General features: G+C 36.3%; 1 protein-coding gene across 3 annotated transcripts in view; it reads left to right on the plus strand.

The window, feature by feature from the left end:
• Positions 1 to 13585, plus strand: part of gpm6ab (glycoprotein M6Ab) — an 88441-nt gene extending 74856 nt beyond the window's left edge. For 2 of the 3 annotated variants that reach the window (XM_073842252.1, XM_073842251.1), the window contains exons 3-7: positions 2575 to 2731; positions 3356 to 3509; positions 4234 to 4310; positions 8009 to 8074; positions 11419 to 13585. In XM_073842252.1, coding sequence (XP_073698353.1) covers positions 2575 to 2731; positions 3356 to 3509; positions 4234 to 4310; positions 8009 to 8074; positions 11419 to 11571 — 607 coding nt within the window. In that variant the 3' untranslated portion in view covers positions 11572 to 13585. The other variant, XM_073842253.1, reaches the window with a different exon arrangement.
• Positions 13586 to 15177: the final 1592 nt, after the last annotated feature.

Raw genomic sequence — 15177 nt, forward strand, 5'->3', positions numbered from 1 at the left:
TGATCATGCATTGTGCAACTGATTGATCATCATTTGTGGTTTTTCTTTACCATTAAAGGGATAGCTCACCCAAAAATTTAATTTCTGTCATTAATTACTCACCCTCATATCGTTCCAAAGCCAGAAGACCTTTGTTCATCTTTGGAACACAATTTTTAATTAAATCCAAGAGCTTCCTGCATAGACAGCAACTCTATTGACACCTTCAAGGCCCAGAAGGTAGTAAGGATATTGATAAAATAGTCCATGTGACAACAGTGGTTCAACCTTTCATCCAGAATATCTTTGGATATATGGATCTTAGGATATTTGAGTAATCAGTGACACAATTTTCATTTTTTGGGTGGACTATCCATTTAAGCAATGCAGACTGACTGCAAACTGAGGAGAGTTTTTGTGACAGGTGTTATTTTAAAAAAAAAATTTTCCACACACGTTTCTAAAGTACCGCGTTTGAGTGCCATGTTAAAAAATCGTAATATAAAAAGTCTTATAATAAAAAATTAAAGTCACAATATTTTGAGAAAAAAAGTCAAAATATCTCGAGAATAAAATCAAAATATTTAAAGAATAAAGTCAAAATGTTATAATAAAGTCAAAATATTTTGAGAATAAAGTTGAAATATGTCAAATATAAAATAGAAATTATGAGAATAAAGTCAAAATATTTTGAGAATAAAATTAAAATATTTAAATAAAGTCTAAATATTTTGAGAATAAAGTTGAAATATTTAAAAAATAAAGTTGAAATTACAAGAATAAAGTCGAAATATTTTGAGAATAAAGTCAAAATCTTTTGAGAATAATGTTGAAATGTTTCGAGAATAAAGTCAAAATGTTTAAAGAATTAAATAGTAGCAATTAAAGTTATAATATTTTGAGATTATAGCCTGCACATGCAAATTGCCTGGATTGGGAGCACCAGGAGAAGTTGCAGACCACCAGAATTTATTTGAATATATGTGGGATTATTAGCAGAAATCATACCATGTGTTATACTCGCAGGGTCAGTGTGCTTTGAAATAATATTTCACATTTTTGATTGCATTCATTAGGCCTTTTTTGTGTGCCAGCCACCCAACAATAGCAATAAGCTTTGTGCTTTTAGTACTTTTAATATAAAAGTGTCAGCTTTCAAAATCTGTCAGTTTTATAGTGAAATACAAACAATGTTTCTTGCAAAAATGTGTTTTTCACACTCTTTATTGCAGAGAGACAGATCGCTGTATTCATGTGAATCAATCATCTTTTTGATTACAATGAGACATTTGTTTCATTAAATACTATTTACTTTGTGAAAACTTCACCACTTACTCCGCATGAACAACTGTGGCATCCAATCTTTCATTCCTCCCATGTATTTAATTAAAAACGACATAAAACATTATAAAGGTTGAAGTGGATTCCAACTCGTTAACATAAGTTATATTGTTGTATTTTTTGAGGTACATAAGTGACTATTCACAAGCTGTTTTATTCACCATGTAATACAGTAAATAATTGGAAATAATATTTGTAGCGTGCCAGCCACCCAGTAATAATTTTGTGCGTTGTTGTTTTTAATATAACTTTAAATTCTGTCAGTTTTTCCACGAAATAGAAATTATAAGTGTGTTTTTCCTTTTTATTTCACATTTATAGCACAATATAAACATGAAGGAACATCAGATCGAATAAGCTAAACAGTGTGAATATTGTTTGTATTTCGTTATAAAACTGGCAGATTTTGAAAGCTGAGATTTTGGAATATTTTCCGGTGCTCCCAATCTGGGCCATCTGCATGTGCAGTAGGCTAGGACGTACTCTCAAAATATTAGAACTTTAACCTTGTAATTGCTACGAATTCTTGTAATTTTGATTTATATTCTCTAAATATTTTGACCTTATTCTGAAAACACTTTGACTTTTATTCTTGTAATTTTGACTTTATTCTCAAAACATTTTGACAATTTTATTGTCTAAACATTTCAACCTTATTCTAGTAATTTCAACTTTATTCTTGGAATATTTCGACTTTTTTCTAGGAATATTTCGATTTTATTCTCAAAGTTTCCATCTCGTAATCTTAGATTATTATTAATTATGTTATTTTTTTTAACATGGCACTGAAACACCATCACAATAAAGATTAGTGACACACACAGAAACACAAGACCATGTTAGGTTTTGGCATCAGTCCCACTCAGAGAATTAAGTGTTCTGAAAACGCACCAAATCAGCCAAGCACACCTGCTCACCGGAACTCTACTGGTGAGAAGGAGAGCAGGATGGACATAGAAAACGAGAGAAAGGAGTGGGCGGAGGAAGGAATAGTGGCAGTGTGTGAAGCAGCAGTTTTTCAGCCATTTTATCTTATCTTACCAAATACTTTGGAGTAAGGCTTTGAAATTAGAAAATGAGACGGTATAATTGAATTTAATCTATACGCAAAATAAGATAGATTAAGGCTTCAGAAGATACTTTGCAACCAATATGCTACCTGTTGTTTTATTGAATTACCATTGTGTGCAAGACAAGCACGGACACTCTTTTTTTTTTAGAGATGACTAATTATATAATGTTTTGCTTCCTTAGGATTGACATCTTTAAGTATGTGATCTATGGAGTGGCAGCAGCCTTCTTCGTCTATGGTATTCTGCTGATGGTAGAGGGATTTTTCACCACTGGGGCCATTCGGGACCTCTATGGGGACTTTAAGATCACCACCTGTGGGCGCTGTGTCAGTGCTTGGGTAAGATTAACCACCCATCTGAAAGAACTAATGCACAACAGCATGAAAGCCTATTAAAGGGATAGTTCACCCAAAAATGAAAATTTTGTCATTAAGTACTCACCCTCACCCACAACAAAGACTGACACAGAAGGTATAAAATGGTTGCATAAAGTCATCATTTTTGTTTTCGTTGTGCATAAAAAGTACGCACTGCTTCATAAAATTAAAGTTGAGCCACTGATGTTACATGGACTATTTTAACAGTGTCCTTATTACCTTTCTGGGCCTTGAACATGTTAGTTGCATTACTGTCTATGCAGCGTCAGAAAGCAGAAATATCTTGAACGAAGGCCTTACAGGTTTGGAACGGCACGAGAGTAAATAATGACAGTTAGAGTTTTCATTTTTTGGGTGAACTATCCCTTTAAGTAAAATAATGCAAAAAGCACTGATCTTGAAATTCTGGCCATCACAGAATTCTGTGTAAAGACACTTCAGTGCCACTTCATATGCACCTTTGTGCCACATTTGTAGTGTAAACTTGACATAATTCGACTTACATTTGGTTTATTTCATCTAGCGTAGTGTACTTGAAATTTATTAAGAAACACATATAAACGCATCTCTTTCTCTCTTCCTCAGTTCATCATGCTTACTTATATCTTCATGTTGGCTTGGCTGGGAGTTACAGCCTTCACCTCCCTGCCAGTCTTCATGTATTTCAACATCTGGAACACCTGCCAGAACACCACACTGGTGGAAGGGTCCAACCTTTGCTTCGACCTGCGTCAGTATGGTGCGTAGCTCATTTCAACGCTACAGAGATGTTTTTAGTCAATTCTCATGCTGGTATAAACAACATACTTCGCCAGGAAAATAAAATATGGATCTATGGATAGGAACTCTGCTTGGGATTGCTATTTTCTAGTCAGATTCAAGCCCATCTGGATTACTAAATAAGTGAAAAAGTTAGCAGTGAATGCCAAGTCTAGTTGGCTGTAGGGCTGTAACTGGCTGAGATTATTAAAAACAACTTAAAGTTGTTTTATATTGAAGTTTATTGCATGTTGTAGTGCTGAAATTACTGAATATGACAAGCCACATGTATTAGACATCAAAGGGCAAAACATATTAAAAAATAATAAAACAGATTTTTTTGTGCAACAGCTGAGAGACAGAACACATATATAAAAACTATTAAGATACTATTGAGATATCATTAAACACTCGTTATATTACAGAACACCATGGTGTTCCATTATGATATTTAAATTGAATACAGCAACAGTACTGCAACATCAAATACAGTTACATAGTTAAATCACCACTATAGATCTGTCTTACACCATTTTGCCATAATAAAAACCATTATAAAATAATATGACCTAAGCATGACTACATATTATCACAGCTGAACACTAAATGCCAGCTTTGACATTCCTAATTTCATTTATGCATGTACTATCATTGCATTATTAATAAATGGGCTGTTAACACATCCCACTTTATTTGAATTGCAGGAATTGTGCCCATCGGTGAGGAGAAAAGACTGTGTATCGCGTCTGAGAACTTCCTGAAGATGTGTGAATCTAATGAGGTCAGTTGGCAGTTCTGAAGCAGGGCCTATTTTATCCTGACTGATGGCCTTCATCTAAATTCAGTCCGCCATTACAGTCAGCAACCTATGGCATAAAAGAATGATTGGGAGTGAGAGAAGAATATGAATAAATTGTGAACCTTTCCATGATTTTAGGTCTGAAGTCACACAGTGCAGCGGGGATTCCTTCATATAAATATGTAATAGTTCAAATTTAATATTTATTTGCAAGATTGTGCAGCTCCTTGAATGGACAGTCCCACAAGTCATATGCCGGTGGATGTTATGCTTTCACAATATGTCACAGAAGTAATCGGCTATTTTCATCAGAACGCTCTGTTTGAATAGACGTGGCTGATTGTAGACTCGAAAGTAAACACCCTCTGCTATGATTGGCTAACAGTTGTGTATGTTTGACAGCCTATATCCTTCATAGATGGACCCTGCTGTGATTTGGGTTAAAAATTGATAAAAACTCAGTACTAGGGATGTAACAATATCAAAATTTCCCAATACAATAATATCTCAATATGAATTCCGGCCAAATGTAATTGGGGGAAAAATGCTAATTTTGTCCATTTTAAAGTTCAATTACTCTATCTAATGCACTTTGGGAGTTCAAAATTAAGAGCTCCAACCCATGTTCTTAACTAAGAAAACTTAAGTCAGAAAAATAAATCTGTTAATTGACTTGTACCTGAACTTTAAAGGGGACTCAACCTAGCCTGACAAGCACATAAATGTAGGGTCTGGGCACTCTCCATAGACAGGGCTCAACCGGAGGGGTGGGATAAACGGTTGTCTTTCAAACTCCCTCTCCACACAATAGGATAGCGCTACAACCAATCAGAGCAACGAAGAAGGTGACGTAGTCAGAGCGACGAAGATTTTTAACGAAAACCGGTGCAGTCTGTCAGCAAAATAATGGACATAGATTTGCACCAGACCTTTAAAAGTAAACAAAAACATGCACAGACAAATCCAAATTACACCCTGCGGCTCGTGACGATACATTGATGTCCTAAGACACGAAACGATCGTTTTTTGCAAGAAACTGAACAGTATTTATATCATTTTTTACCTCTGATACACTGCCACGTCCTTCTGTCATGAGCACGAGTTTAGCATTCGACTCGTTCCATGTGAAAGCGCTCTGCCGTAGTATACGCAAACGCCGAAAGGGGAAATCGGTGAAAAGTCCCGGATGAGTTTGCGCAAGCAAACGTAATCTTTTAGCTTTAAATTGGTTTGAACAACCAGGATAAGCACAAGCAATTACCATTTTGAATAGCCACAATTCCCACAATAGCGCTATACCCACAATCTCTGTGCACTGTGTAAACAATGAGTGTTGTATACAAGCGACAGATCGCTTACGGTGTTTGCGTATATTACGCCAGTGCGCGTTCACATGTAACAAGACATCAGAGATGGTGATGGTGTTTTATCAAAGGTAAAAAATGATATAAATACTGTTTGTCTGACGGAACTTATGGTCACAGGTCAGTCGTCATCATGTTAAGCCCGCCCCCCGACTCGTGATTGGCCCGGTACATCTTGGATTTTTTGAAATCTTAATTGAATTGAGAGTAACTAGACTGCCCTTGGAAGCAAATGTAATTTGCTGCCGCTAGGGGCACGTCTAGATTCTAGGCTAGACTCAACCCTCTTTTTAGTTGTGGTATACTGTCTCAGTCTAAATTACATTCACACTGGTGTTTTAGGAAGCCAAACAAATTAGAATATAATAATAGAAATAACAACAATTTTATATCATTGTTATCCCCATGCCAGTAATAGTCATTGTAAAACAATTGCACTGTAAAGTAAATGAAAATGAATATTTCATGGGTATATTATTTTTGCTTTACACTACAGTAGGAAGATTACAATGCTTCTTTCCTAATTTTTACACTTAAAAGAGATATCTTGTATTTGGACTGCAGTAACGTTACCCATTTAAACACTAGCTGTCAGCAATTAAATGAGCGAATTATAGGAACTTTTATTTTGACGGAAAACTCAGCTACAGTGAAAACAGGCTTACAAAAACATGTCTCACTATAAATCTAGTAAAATGCTGTAATCATCTGCCAAATGCACGCTGAACTTACAGCGCATGCAGTAAATGAGTTTACTGTATTCACTGTGAACTGAACCGTTCGGAAGAGCAGAAAACACCGGATCACGAGTTGATCGCCTGAACGAAGTGTGCGCTTCGCTTTGAAACACGCAACGAAAACAGACTTGCCAAAGTTTAATGGCCCAAAATACAACTTTAAAGACCTTTTATGTTCGAATAAGAAGTTTAAATATATTTAAAAACGACACTTTTTTTCCTTGAAGATCTATCGTTTTATAATATATTCATTATAAACAATATAACAAGAATAAAATATAAAAGAATGTCTCTTCTGATTTTTTTTTCCCGTAAAACGTGTATAGGGTCGCTAGAGACCCGAGTTTTGTAAGTGTAAGTATATTTTTTGTGCACAAAAATATGTAAATATTTTATGACTAAATACATGCAATTCACTTTTATTCCTCAAGGCGGCACTGTTTAGTAGACAACAATGACGTGATGTTTTACTCATAACTATCGCAGGCATAAAACAAACGAATATCATCAGCAAAAATTTGAACTGGTTTGAATGGCTTTACTGCAGAGCAATTACTGTACACAATAAAATATAAATGTCACTGTTATTTGATGGTGGATGTGGTCAATGAGATGCCAGTGATCAAAATATTGACTTTGAAGTCATTGAAAATGATAGTTTTGAGATTATGGTTGAGATCGCGAATATGAGCCACGTGCTTTATGTAAGTGCGCTCTGAGGATGAATGCAATAGTAAAATCATCTGCTCAAATTTAACCCTTCTAAGTTTCAAAAGTTAACAAAATATGCTTTATTTTATTCTTCTGTAATTGTTCTTAAAATATCAAGAGTTTTTTTTTTTGCTATTGCAGTAGTTAGAGATCCATCCGTGCTGAATATACAGCTCTAGGTTGCTAAAGACCCGAATATGTTATAGTAATTGGCGAAACATTCATGCATTTAAGGGTTAAAAACTAAGTTCAGCCTGTCTTTCCTAATGCTGGGATCAGAAGAAAGGCAATGCAAAGACTGTTTTTCCAAAGCTTGGCACTGCACAGTGTCTCCAGAGCCATCTGTATCGTTTGCTTTCTGGGTAGACCTGCGTTTGATGCTCTCGTTATTTACACTACATGTGCAAATCGGTGGGCGGGGCCAAACAGGAAGCGATCTAGAAGCAGGCGTTGATCTTATTCTCTGGAGGCAGTGTTTAGCCACACTATTACATCATAAAGTGGCACATTCCACAACCTGTCATTTTTGTCAGACTAGTTTTAAGGCAAATGAAAAAGTTTTGAGTTCTAAAACTTGATGTTTTTATAGTACAATAACCTCTCTAGGTCTAGATCTAGGAAATTTAGATTTTTCAATTCATGACCCCTTTAAAAAACTACTGTCAGAATTCACTGAAGGCACATTGTGAAACATGAGGAGTGGAAGTTGTAGGAGCCTTTAGACACAAAATTTATGGAGAGTATATAATCATGCAGTGTGATTTACTAAGATTTGTGCCTTAGATTTATCTGTACTTCTTGATGATTTATCAGTGAAAACCTATCCACGTTTCTCCTCTTCAGAGTCTTTTTTTGTCCCCTTTTCCAGCTGGATCTGACATTCCACTTGTTTGTCTGCGCACTTGCGGGGGCTGGAGCAGCCGTTATCGCCATGGTGAGCTTTTTTTCCACTGCTGTCTCTTACTTTCTGTCTTTCTTTCTTTATTGCTCTGTTTTATCATTGTATGAATTTTCCCTGAATCTCAATTTCCTTATAGAGCAAGATATGAAATATACATTGATTTATGAGTTTTATTAAACCTATGACTGCAGGGACACCTGCAAAAGGGGTAATATGAAATCTAAGCACAAGAAATATGTTATAGAAATCTAGGACTTACAGTGTATCAGAAAAGAATGTGCAGGCTTGTCTAAAATGCAATAGACATCCAAGGCCTCTTGTAAAATAGTGAGAGAGCAAAGAGACGGAAGAGGAACACTCATCATTGAAAATGCAGGAGGTGTTGTTGCCATGGAAACAGAAGAGGAGAGGGAAGGAAGGAGAGAAGCTTGTTTGGAACGGCGATAAGTGATTGTGAGACACCATTTTCTGAGGCAGCTTTTGGTTTGAACCTTGGAAAGCTGTTTTACATTGGTTAATATAAGAGCGTATGTATAAGGTAAATAGAATAGCATCAAATTATTGTAATGTGGTTAATGCACTTAAACTGCATTGTGCTTTTGTTTTCTGCTTAAGCTTCCTTGCGGTCTGTATGTGTGTGAAAAGCACAATGTGTTTGTTTTCTGTAAAGGCAACGGTCTGGCATCATTTATGGGCGTTAATTGCATTCCACAACGGTTTGGAAATTAGAAAACAGCTTGGACATAGAAACAAAGAGTCTACAGAACTGGATCATAATTTGTGCTCTTTTGATTATATAATTACATCATACCTTTCAGAGAATACTGCTGCATACTTGCAGGTTGCTGATTTGTGCAGCAATGATGCCACCCATTGGTGAACAGGGGAACTTCAGCAAACAGTAGCTGTGGCATTGCAATGGAATTGCAGGAGCCATTTTTGTCCTGGATGTGCATTAATCATACCATATTTATCTGTACCATCCATCTTGGTATCAGTTTGGTATTCTGTTCTTTATCACAGAGATGTTTTGCAGCTCTTTTCCATACAATGAAAGTAAATGGTGCCCATAGGCTTCAAAATTGCAAGTCTTTCCTTTCAATCAAAATTTTGAACCTCATTTGTATAATTTAAAAATGCACAAGAATAAGGAGTAATATGGAATAAATTTGGTGCATCACACTTGATTATGAGACCCATAAGAACCCAAAAATGACTTTTGTCCTCACTGATGTCAAACCTGGTTCACCCAAAAATGAAAATCCAGGGTCTCACCTCAGTCGTGGCATTCAAGGTGGACAAAGCGCTGGTTATTTACTTCCCCCACCAACAATCCCTGCCACCCTGAGACTCGAACCCACAACATTTGGGTTACAAGTCCACAACAATTGCCCCTAGTTTGGAACACAAATTAAGATATTTTTGATGAAATCCGAGAGCTTTCTGACTTTGCATAGACAGCAACGCAACTCGCTTTAAGGACCAGAAAGGTAGTAAGGACATCGTAACAACCATAATGTTATGAAGTGTGTCGTGGTACTCTTGCAAACACATCTTGAAGACTGACACAGAAGAGAAGAGATGGTTAAATACAATACAAAAATAACATTTTTGTTTTCTTTGTGCACAGAAAGTATTCTCATAGCTTCATAACATTATGATTGAACTACTGATGCACATGGTCTATTTTATTAATGTCCTTACTACCTTTTTGGGCTCTGAACTTGGTAGTTGCGTTGCTGTCCATACAGGGTCAGAAAGCTCTTGAATTTCATCAAATATATCTTAAAGGAGAATAATTTAATAAAGAACAGATAATTTACTCACCCTCTTGTCATCCAAGATGTTCATCTCTTTCTTTCTTCAGTCGATAAGAATTTTATTTTTTATTTTTTGAGGAAAACTTTTCAGGATTTCTCTCCACATAGTGGACTTCAATAGTGTGTGCGAGGTTGAACTTCCAAAATGCAGTTTAAATGCAGCTTCAAAGGGCTCTAAATGATCCCAGCTGAGGAAGAAGGGTCTTATCTAGCGAAACAATCGGCCATTTTCTGAAAAAAAATGTATTTATATACTTTTTAACCTCAAATGTTCATCTTGTCTATCTCTGCATGAACTCTGTGTATTCCGGGTCAAGAGAGTTAGGTTATGTTGGAAAACTCCCATCTCATTTTCTTCTCCAACTTCAAAATCATTGTTTTACCTTTTTTTTTGGAAAAGGTGTTTGATCTTCTTTGCACGTTTACTTTGTAAACACTAGGCCGGTACTTCTGCAGCAATGTAGGACGATTTTGAAGTTGCAGAAAAAAATGTGATTAACTTTTTTTCGACATACCCTAACTGTCTTGAACTGGAATACACAAGTTCACGCAGAGCAAGACTAGACGAGCATTTGAGGTTAAAAAGTATATATATATATTGTCAATTTGTTTAGAAAATGACCAATCGTTTAGCTAGACAAGACACTTATTCAATGGCTTGGATCATTTAGAGCCCTTTGCAGCTCCATTTAAACTGCATTATGGAAGTTCAAACTTGTGGGCACCATTGAAGTCCACTATATGGAGAGAAATCCTGAAATCAATAAGAAAGTCAATAATTTCTTATCGACTGAAGAAAAAAAGAACATCTTGGAAGACAAAGGGGTGAGTAAAATATCTGTCAATTTTTGTTCTCGAAGTGAACAACTCCTTTAAACTGTGTTCCAAGAATAAAGGTCTCACGGGTTTGGAACGACATGAGGACTGCACTTCAGAGCTTCACAGCCCTTGTTCACTATTTACTTTCATTTTTAGCGTAAAACATCTCATACTCTTTTCCACAGAAGAATGAATATCAGGAATAGGGATAGGGTTGTTAGGAGGCAGCAAGTAACCTTCTTCCTTTCTCTTTTTCAACAATCTGGCTACTATGATAGGTGGCGGCCGTGTCTGTCCTCATCCGTAACCACGTCATTCTGACGTCTAAGAGCACGGGGAGGTACTGCACGCGTTTCTGAAGCCAGCTCCCATCTGGGGTGTCCCTCCCCACCTCCCGACACGCTCTCAGTCCACCAAGGGCCCCGCCACCATCACCCACGACAGCAACTTTCATAATGACGCCCATTAATTGGCTTGATTAAAAATGACACCCAGGCTCTTTTTGCAATATCATTTCAGTTCCTGTCCTTCCCGCACATCCCCAAGTTAACCCAGCAGTTATAAATGATAACATGTGTAAATGAACAAACTAACCTCAGCTGAAACCGGTTGCCACATCGTTGACCTCCAGTCTAAACTGGGCCACTAAAAGTCTCCAAAGTATTCCCTTTGACCTCTTTTTCAGTACAGATGGGTCACTAACACTAACCCTCCCCTCTAACCACTGTGTTGCTGTAGGTGCACTACCTGATGGTGCTGTCGGCTAACTGGGCTTACGTGAAGGACGCCTGCCGGATGCAGAAATACGAGGACATCAAGTCCAAGGAGGAGCAGGAGCTTCATGATATCCACTCTACTCGCTCTAAAGAGCGTCTGAATGCATACACATAAAGCACGCGCTCATGTGCGCACATATAAATATGTATACACACACACAAACAAACACACACAAGCATGCCCTTCCCCTCCCTGAAGACACATATATAAACTAAACTTAACCACGTCTAATTTCAATGGTTTCCAGGGGTTTGGGATTGATGGGATGGGGAGGTAAATAACTGTAACACTTGCTATGTACGGGTGTGACCCAGAATGTTGGTCTAGGGACGTGCTTATCGTCTCCATGGCAACGTCTCTGACTACCCAGGATTTCGATTTGGTTTCTTTGTCCTCGTTCCGTTTTCATTTCTCCTCTACCTCCCTTTTCCGTTGACGTGTTTGAGAGCACAACCTGATAAACAACACTAAGTTGAGTGACTTCTCTTTTGTACCACATGCTTTTAGGTCTCATCGGGTCTTGTTAGGGGGTTTGGGTTTAGCCAAAGGGATTACAGAACACTTTTCACGTTTTTGTATTACACGCCGATGATTTCCGCTTTTCAAGCTCACCCTATAAATGTCTAGTCATGATTTAGACTTTCTTTAGACTTTTTAAAAAACCAAAATGTGACCAAACTTGTAACTTATGATTTACAGGTTAATCGCTCAAGCTGCCACACTTCTAGCAGCAACAGCACAAACAATGTACAGATTCTTTTTCCAACAAATTCAGTTTTGGAGTGCCAGGGATTTCAAAAAGTACCTTAAAGTGACTTTTACTGCAATACTGTAGCTTGGCCTAACTGTATATGCTAGCTGTGCGCAGTATTAATGGAAGGTGTGACACTGGTGCTTAGTAACATTTGTTAAGCTTCGACAGAGATGGCTGCGGATTGGGAAAGAAGGACAGAGAAAGACCGTCTCAAATCAGCTAGGATTTGCCTTGGGAGACTCTACGGTTATTTGTTTTCTCTCATCCATTGCAAGCCATACTCTCACATGCAAATAACATCAGGTGTTTTATTGCTTAGTTTTAGCTTTAACTTTTTAAATGCAAGTAATCAAACAACAAAAACAGGTTTTTCAGTCATTCCTCTGAACTGTGTATATATCTCTCTTTAAACGTATTCACATTTCATGTCAGTTTCTAAAATACATCTCGGCAGTCAGTGTTAGGTGATATTCTTGAGATCGTTGTTCATATCAGAGAAGTATAAATCTAAGTGGAAAAGTTGATCGCAACGACTCTGCCAAACACTGTGGAAGGTTAAACAAACAAGGTATTTACGTAAGGTAAATGTTTCGGATAAAAACAAGAAGGATATGGATGTACAAGCATGTGTTACTCCAAACTCAGTGTTTTGGCTCGGTCTTGCCGACTTCAGTTGCCCTACTTTTGCAGTAAAGTACTTTTGTCAGTGTCTCAAAAAAAAAAAAAAAAAAAATGAAAAAACAAGCTAGTTTTTGTGCACTTATGGACCATTGTGAGTTTTTTGGTGTAAGTGCATTTGGAATCAGCGCTGAGTCCCTGTACTCTAATATTAGTCATGCAGCTTTTTTAAAACCACAAAAGAAACTTGTATTAGGTAAAAAAAACATAAATATAGTTGTTATTTGTGGCATGGTTATGCATCCAATGGTAATAGTTTTAACTAACTCAAAAGGAAAAAAAAAAGATCCTTTATTTTGATTTTTACACTTATATGACTGTCTTGCTGGGGTCAATTCTATTTTTTTCTAAATGTGCAGTATTACAGTTGCTACGCTAACAATATTAAGCTAAATATCTTATTAGGTTGTAGTGTTTGAGTTTTGTCCTTTCTAGTTCGTGATGATTTTTCCGAACCATGTCTTAAACCTATTCTTGTTATGATGTTGCGTATCCAGTATTACCCTGACATTGCTTTCAGCTTTATCCACATACTGTACTAGTTTTTTGTACTTTCACTGAGAATGCTTTGTAGCAGGCAGTAAAATTAACTGGTTTTGTACATAAATGTGCCAACAGCTTGACAGTGGCTTTTTTCTTTTCGAACTGTAGGAACAAACTTGCTTGCGTAAATAAAGACACTTGTGTACTTGTTAATTTGTTTTGTTTTAATTGTTCATATGTGACCTTGGACCACAAAACCAGTCATAAGGGTCAATTTTTTGAAACACATCATCTGAAAGCGGAATAAATAAGCTTTCCATTGATATATGGTTTGTTATGCAATGACAATATTTGGTTGATATACAACTATTAAAATATCTAAAAAAAAAAAAAAAAAGAGTTTAAAGCCTTTAAAGTTGTTCAGATTAAGTTCTTAGCAGTAGGAAATTTACAAAATATCATCAGGGAACATGATTGTTTTTTAGCATCAAAGAAAAATCGATTCTTTTGACCCATACAATGTCTTTCTGGCTATTGCTACAAATATACCCGTGCTACTAAGACTGGTTTTGTGGTAGAGGGTCACATATTTGTTGTGTGTGTTTTGTATGTACTTAATTTTTTGGTCATTCAAGTGACATTTTTTGAAGCCTTATTCTTGTATGTACTGTATAGTTCAAAACAATCCATAGTTAAAAATGCATTCATTCTAAGTGTTCTCTAAAGACAACACAAGGAAATGATGACCTATAGCATGCTTTCAGGCAACACCCAAGTATAAGAACAAGCCACAAGAGAACAGAGAATTTAAGGTAACAAGGAATTCCCTATAAATTAGGTGTTTTCTCTCAATAACTCCTAATTTGCTGCTTATTAATAGTTAGTAAGGTAGTTGTTAATTTTAGGTACAGTTGAGGTCAAAAGTTTACATACACCTTGCAGAATTTTTTTTATTTTTTATTTAGTACTGTCATGAATAAGGGATGTCACATAAAAGTTGTACACATTGATATATGACAATATATCACAATATATCTCCACAAGAGAAAGTGATAGTTGAATTTATAAAAAATTAACCTGTTCAAAAGTTTACATACACTCGAGTCTTAATACTGTGTTGTCACCTGAATGATCCACATTCATTTTTTTAAGTGATAGTTGTATTATTGATATGATTTTGAGATCCATCTTTTCACACTGAGGACAACTGAGGGACTCATATGCAACTATTATATTAGGTTCAAATGCTCACTGATGCTTCAGAAGTAAAAACGACGCATTAATATCCGGTAGGTGAAAACTTTTTGAAATTTTAAAGATCAGGGTAAATTTCACTTATTTTGTCTTCTGGGAAACGTAAGTATCTTCTGTAGCTTCTGAAGAGCAGTACTAAATGAAGAAGAAAAAAAAAGTCACCACTGTTTGCAAACGATGAAATTTATGTATAAGTACTAATAAACAGCTAGTAAGCAAACAGTTAATAGTAAGATTTAAGAAAATAAAGTGTTAGGCCCTACCGAAGTTTTATTTATTTAGTTAAAGTCCAGAAGTAGAACATGAAAAAGAGAAAGAAAAAGAATATCATCAAGTAAATATATGAATTGGTCAGTCATTGGGGTCTAACAGTGGTATGACGTTAAGAAAAGAGGTTCAAATAAAGTCAAAATACACTTAAAATTTCCTTTTAAGTATACTTTTCATGAGTGAGTCTTGTGACATGAGCTGACATCAGCCAGTATCCAAACTATATGTGACCCTGGACCACAAAACCAGTCTTAGTAGCACGGGTATATTTGTAGCAATAG

The sequence above is a fragment of the Garra rufa genome, chromosome 6 (genome assembly GCF_049309525.1).
Source record: "Garra rufa chromosome 6, GarRuf1.0, whole genome shotgun sequence".
NCBI lineage: Eukaryota > Metazoa > Chordata > Actinopteri > Cypriniformes > Cyprinidae > Garra > Garra rufa.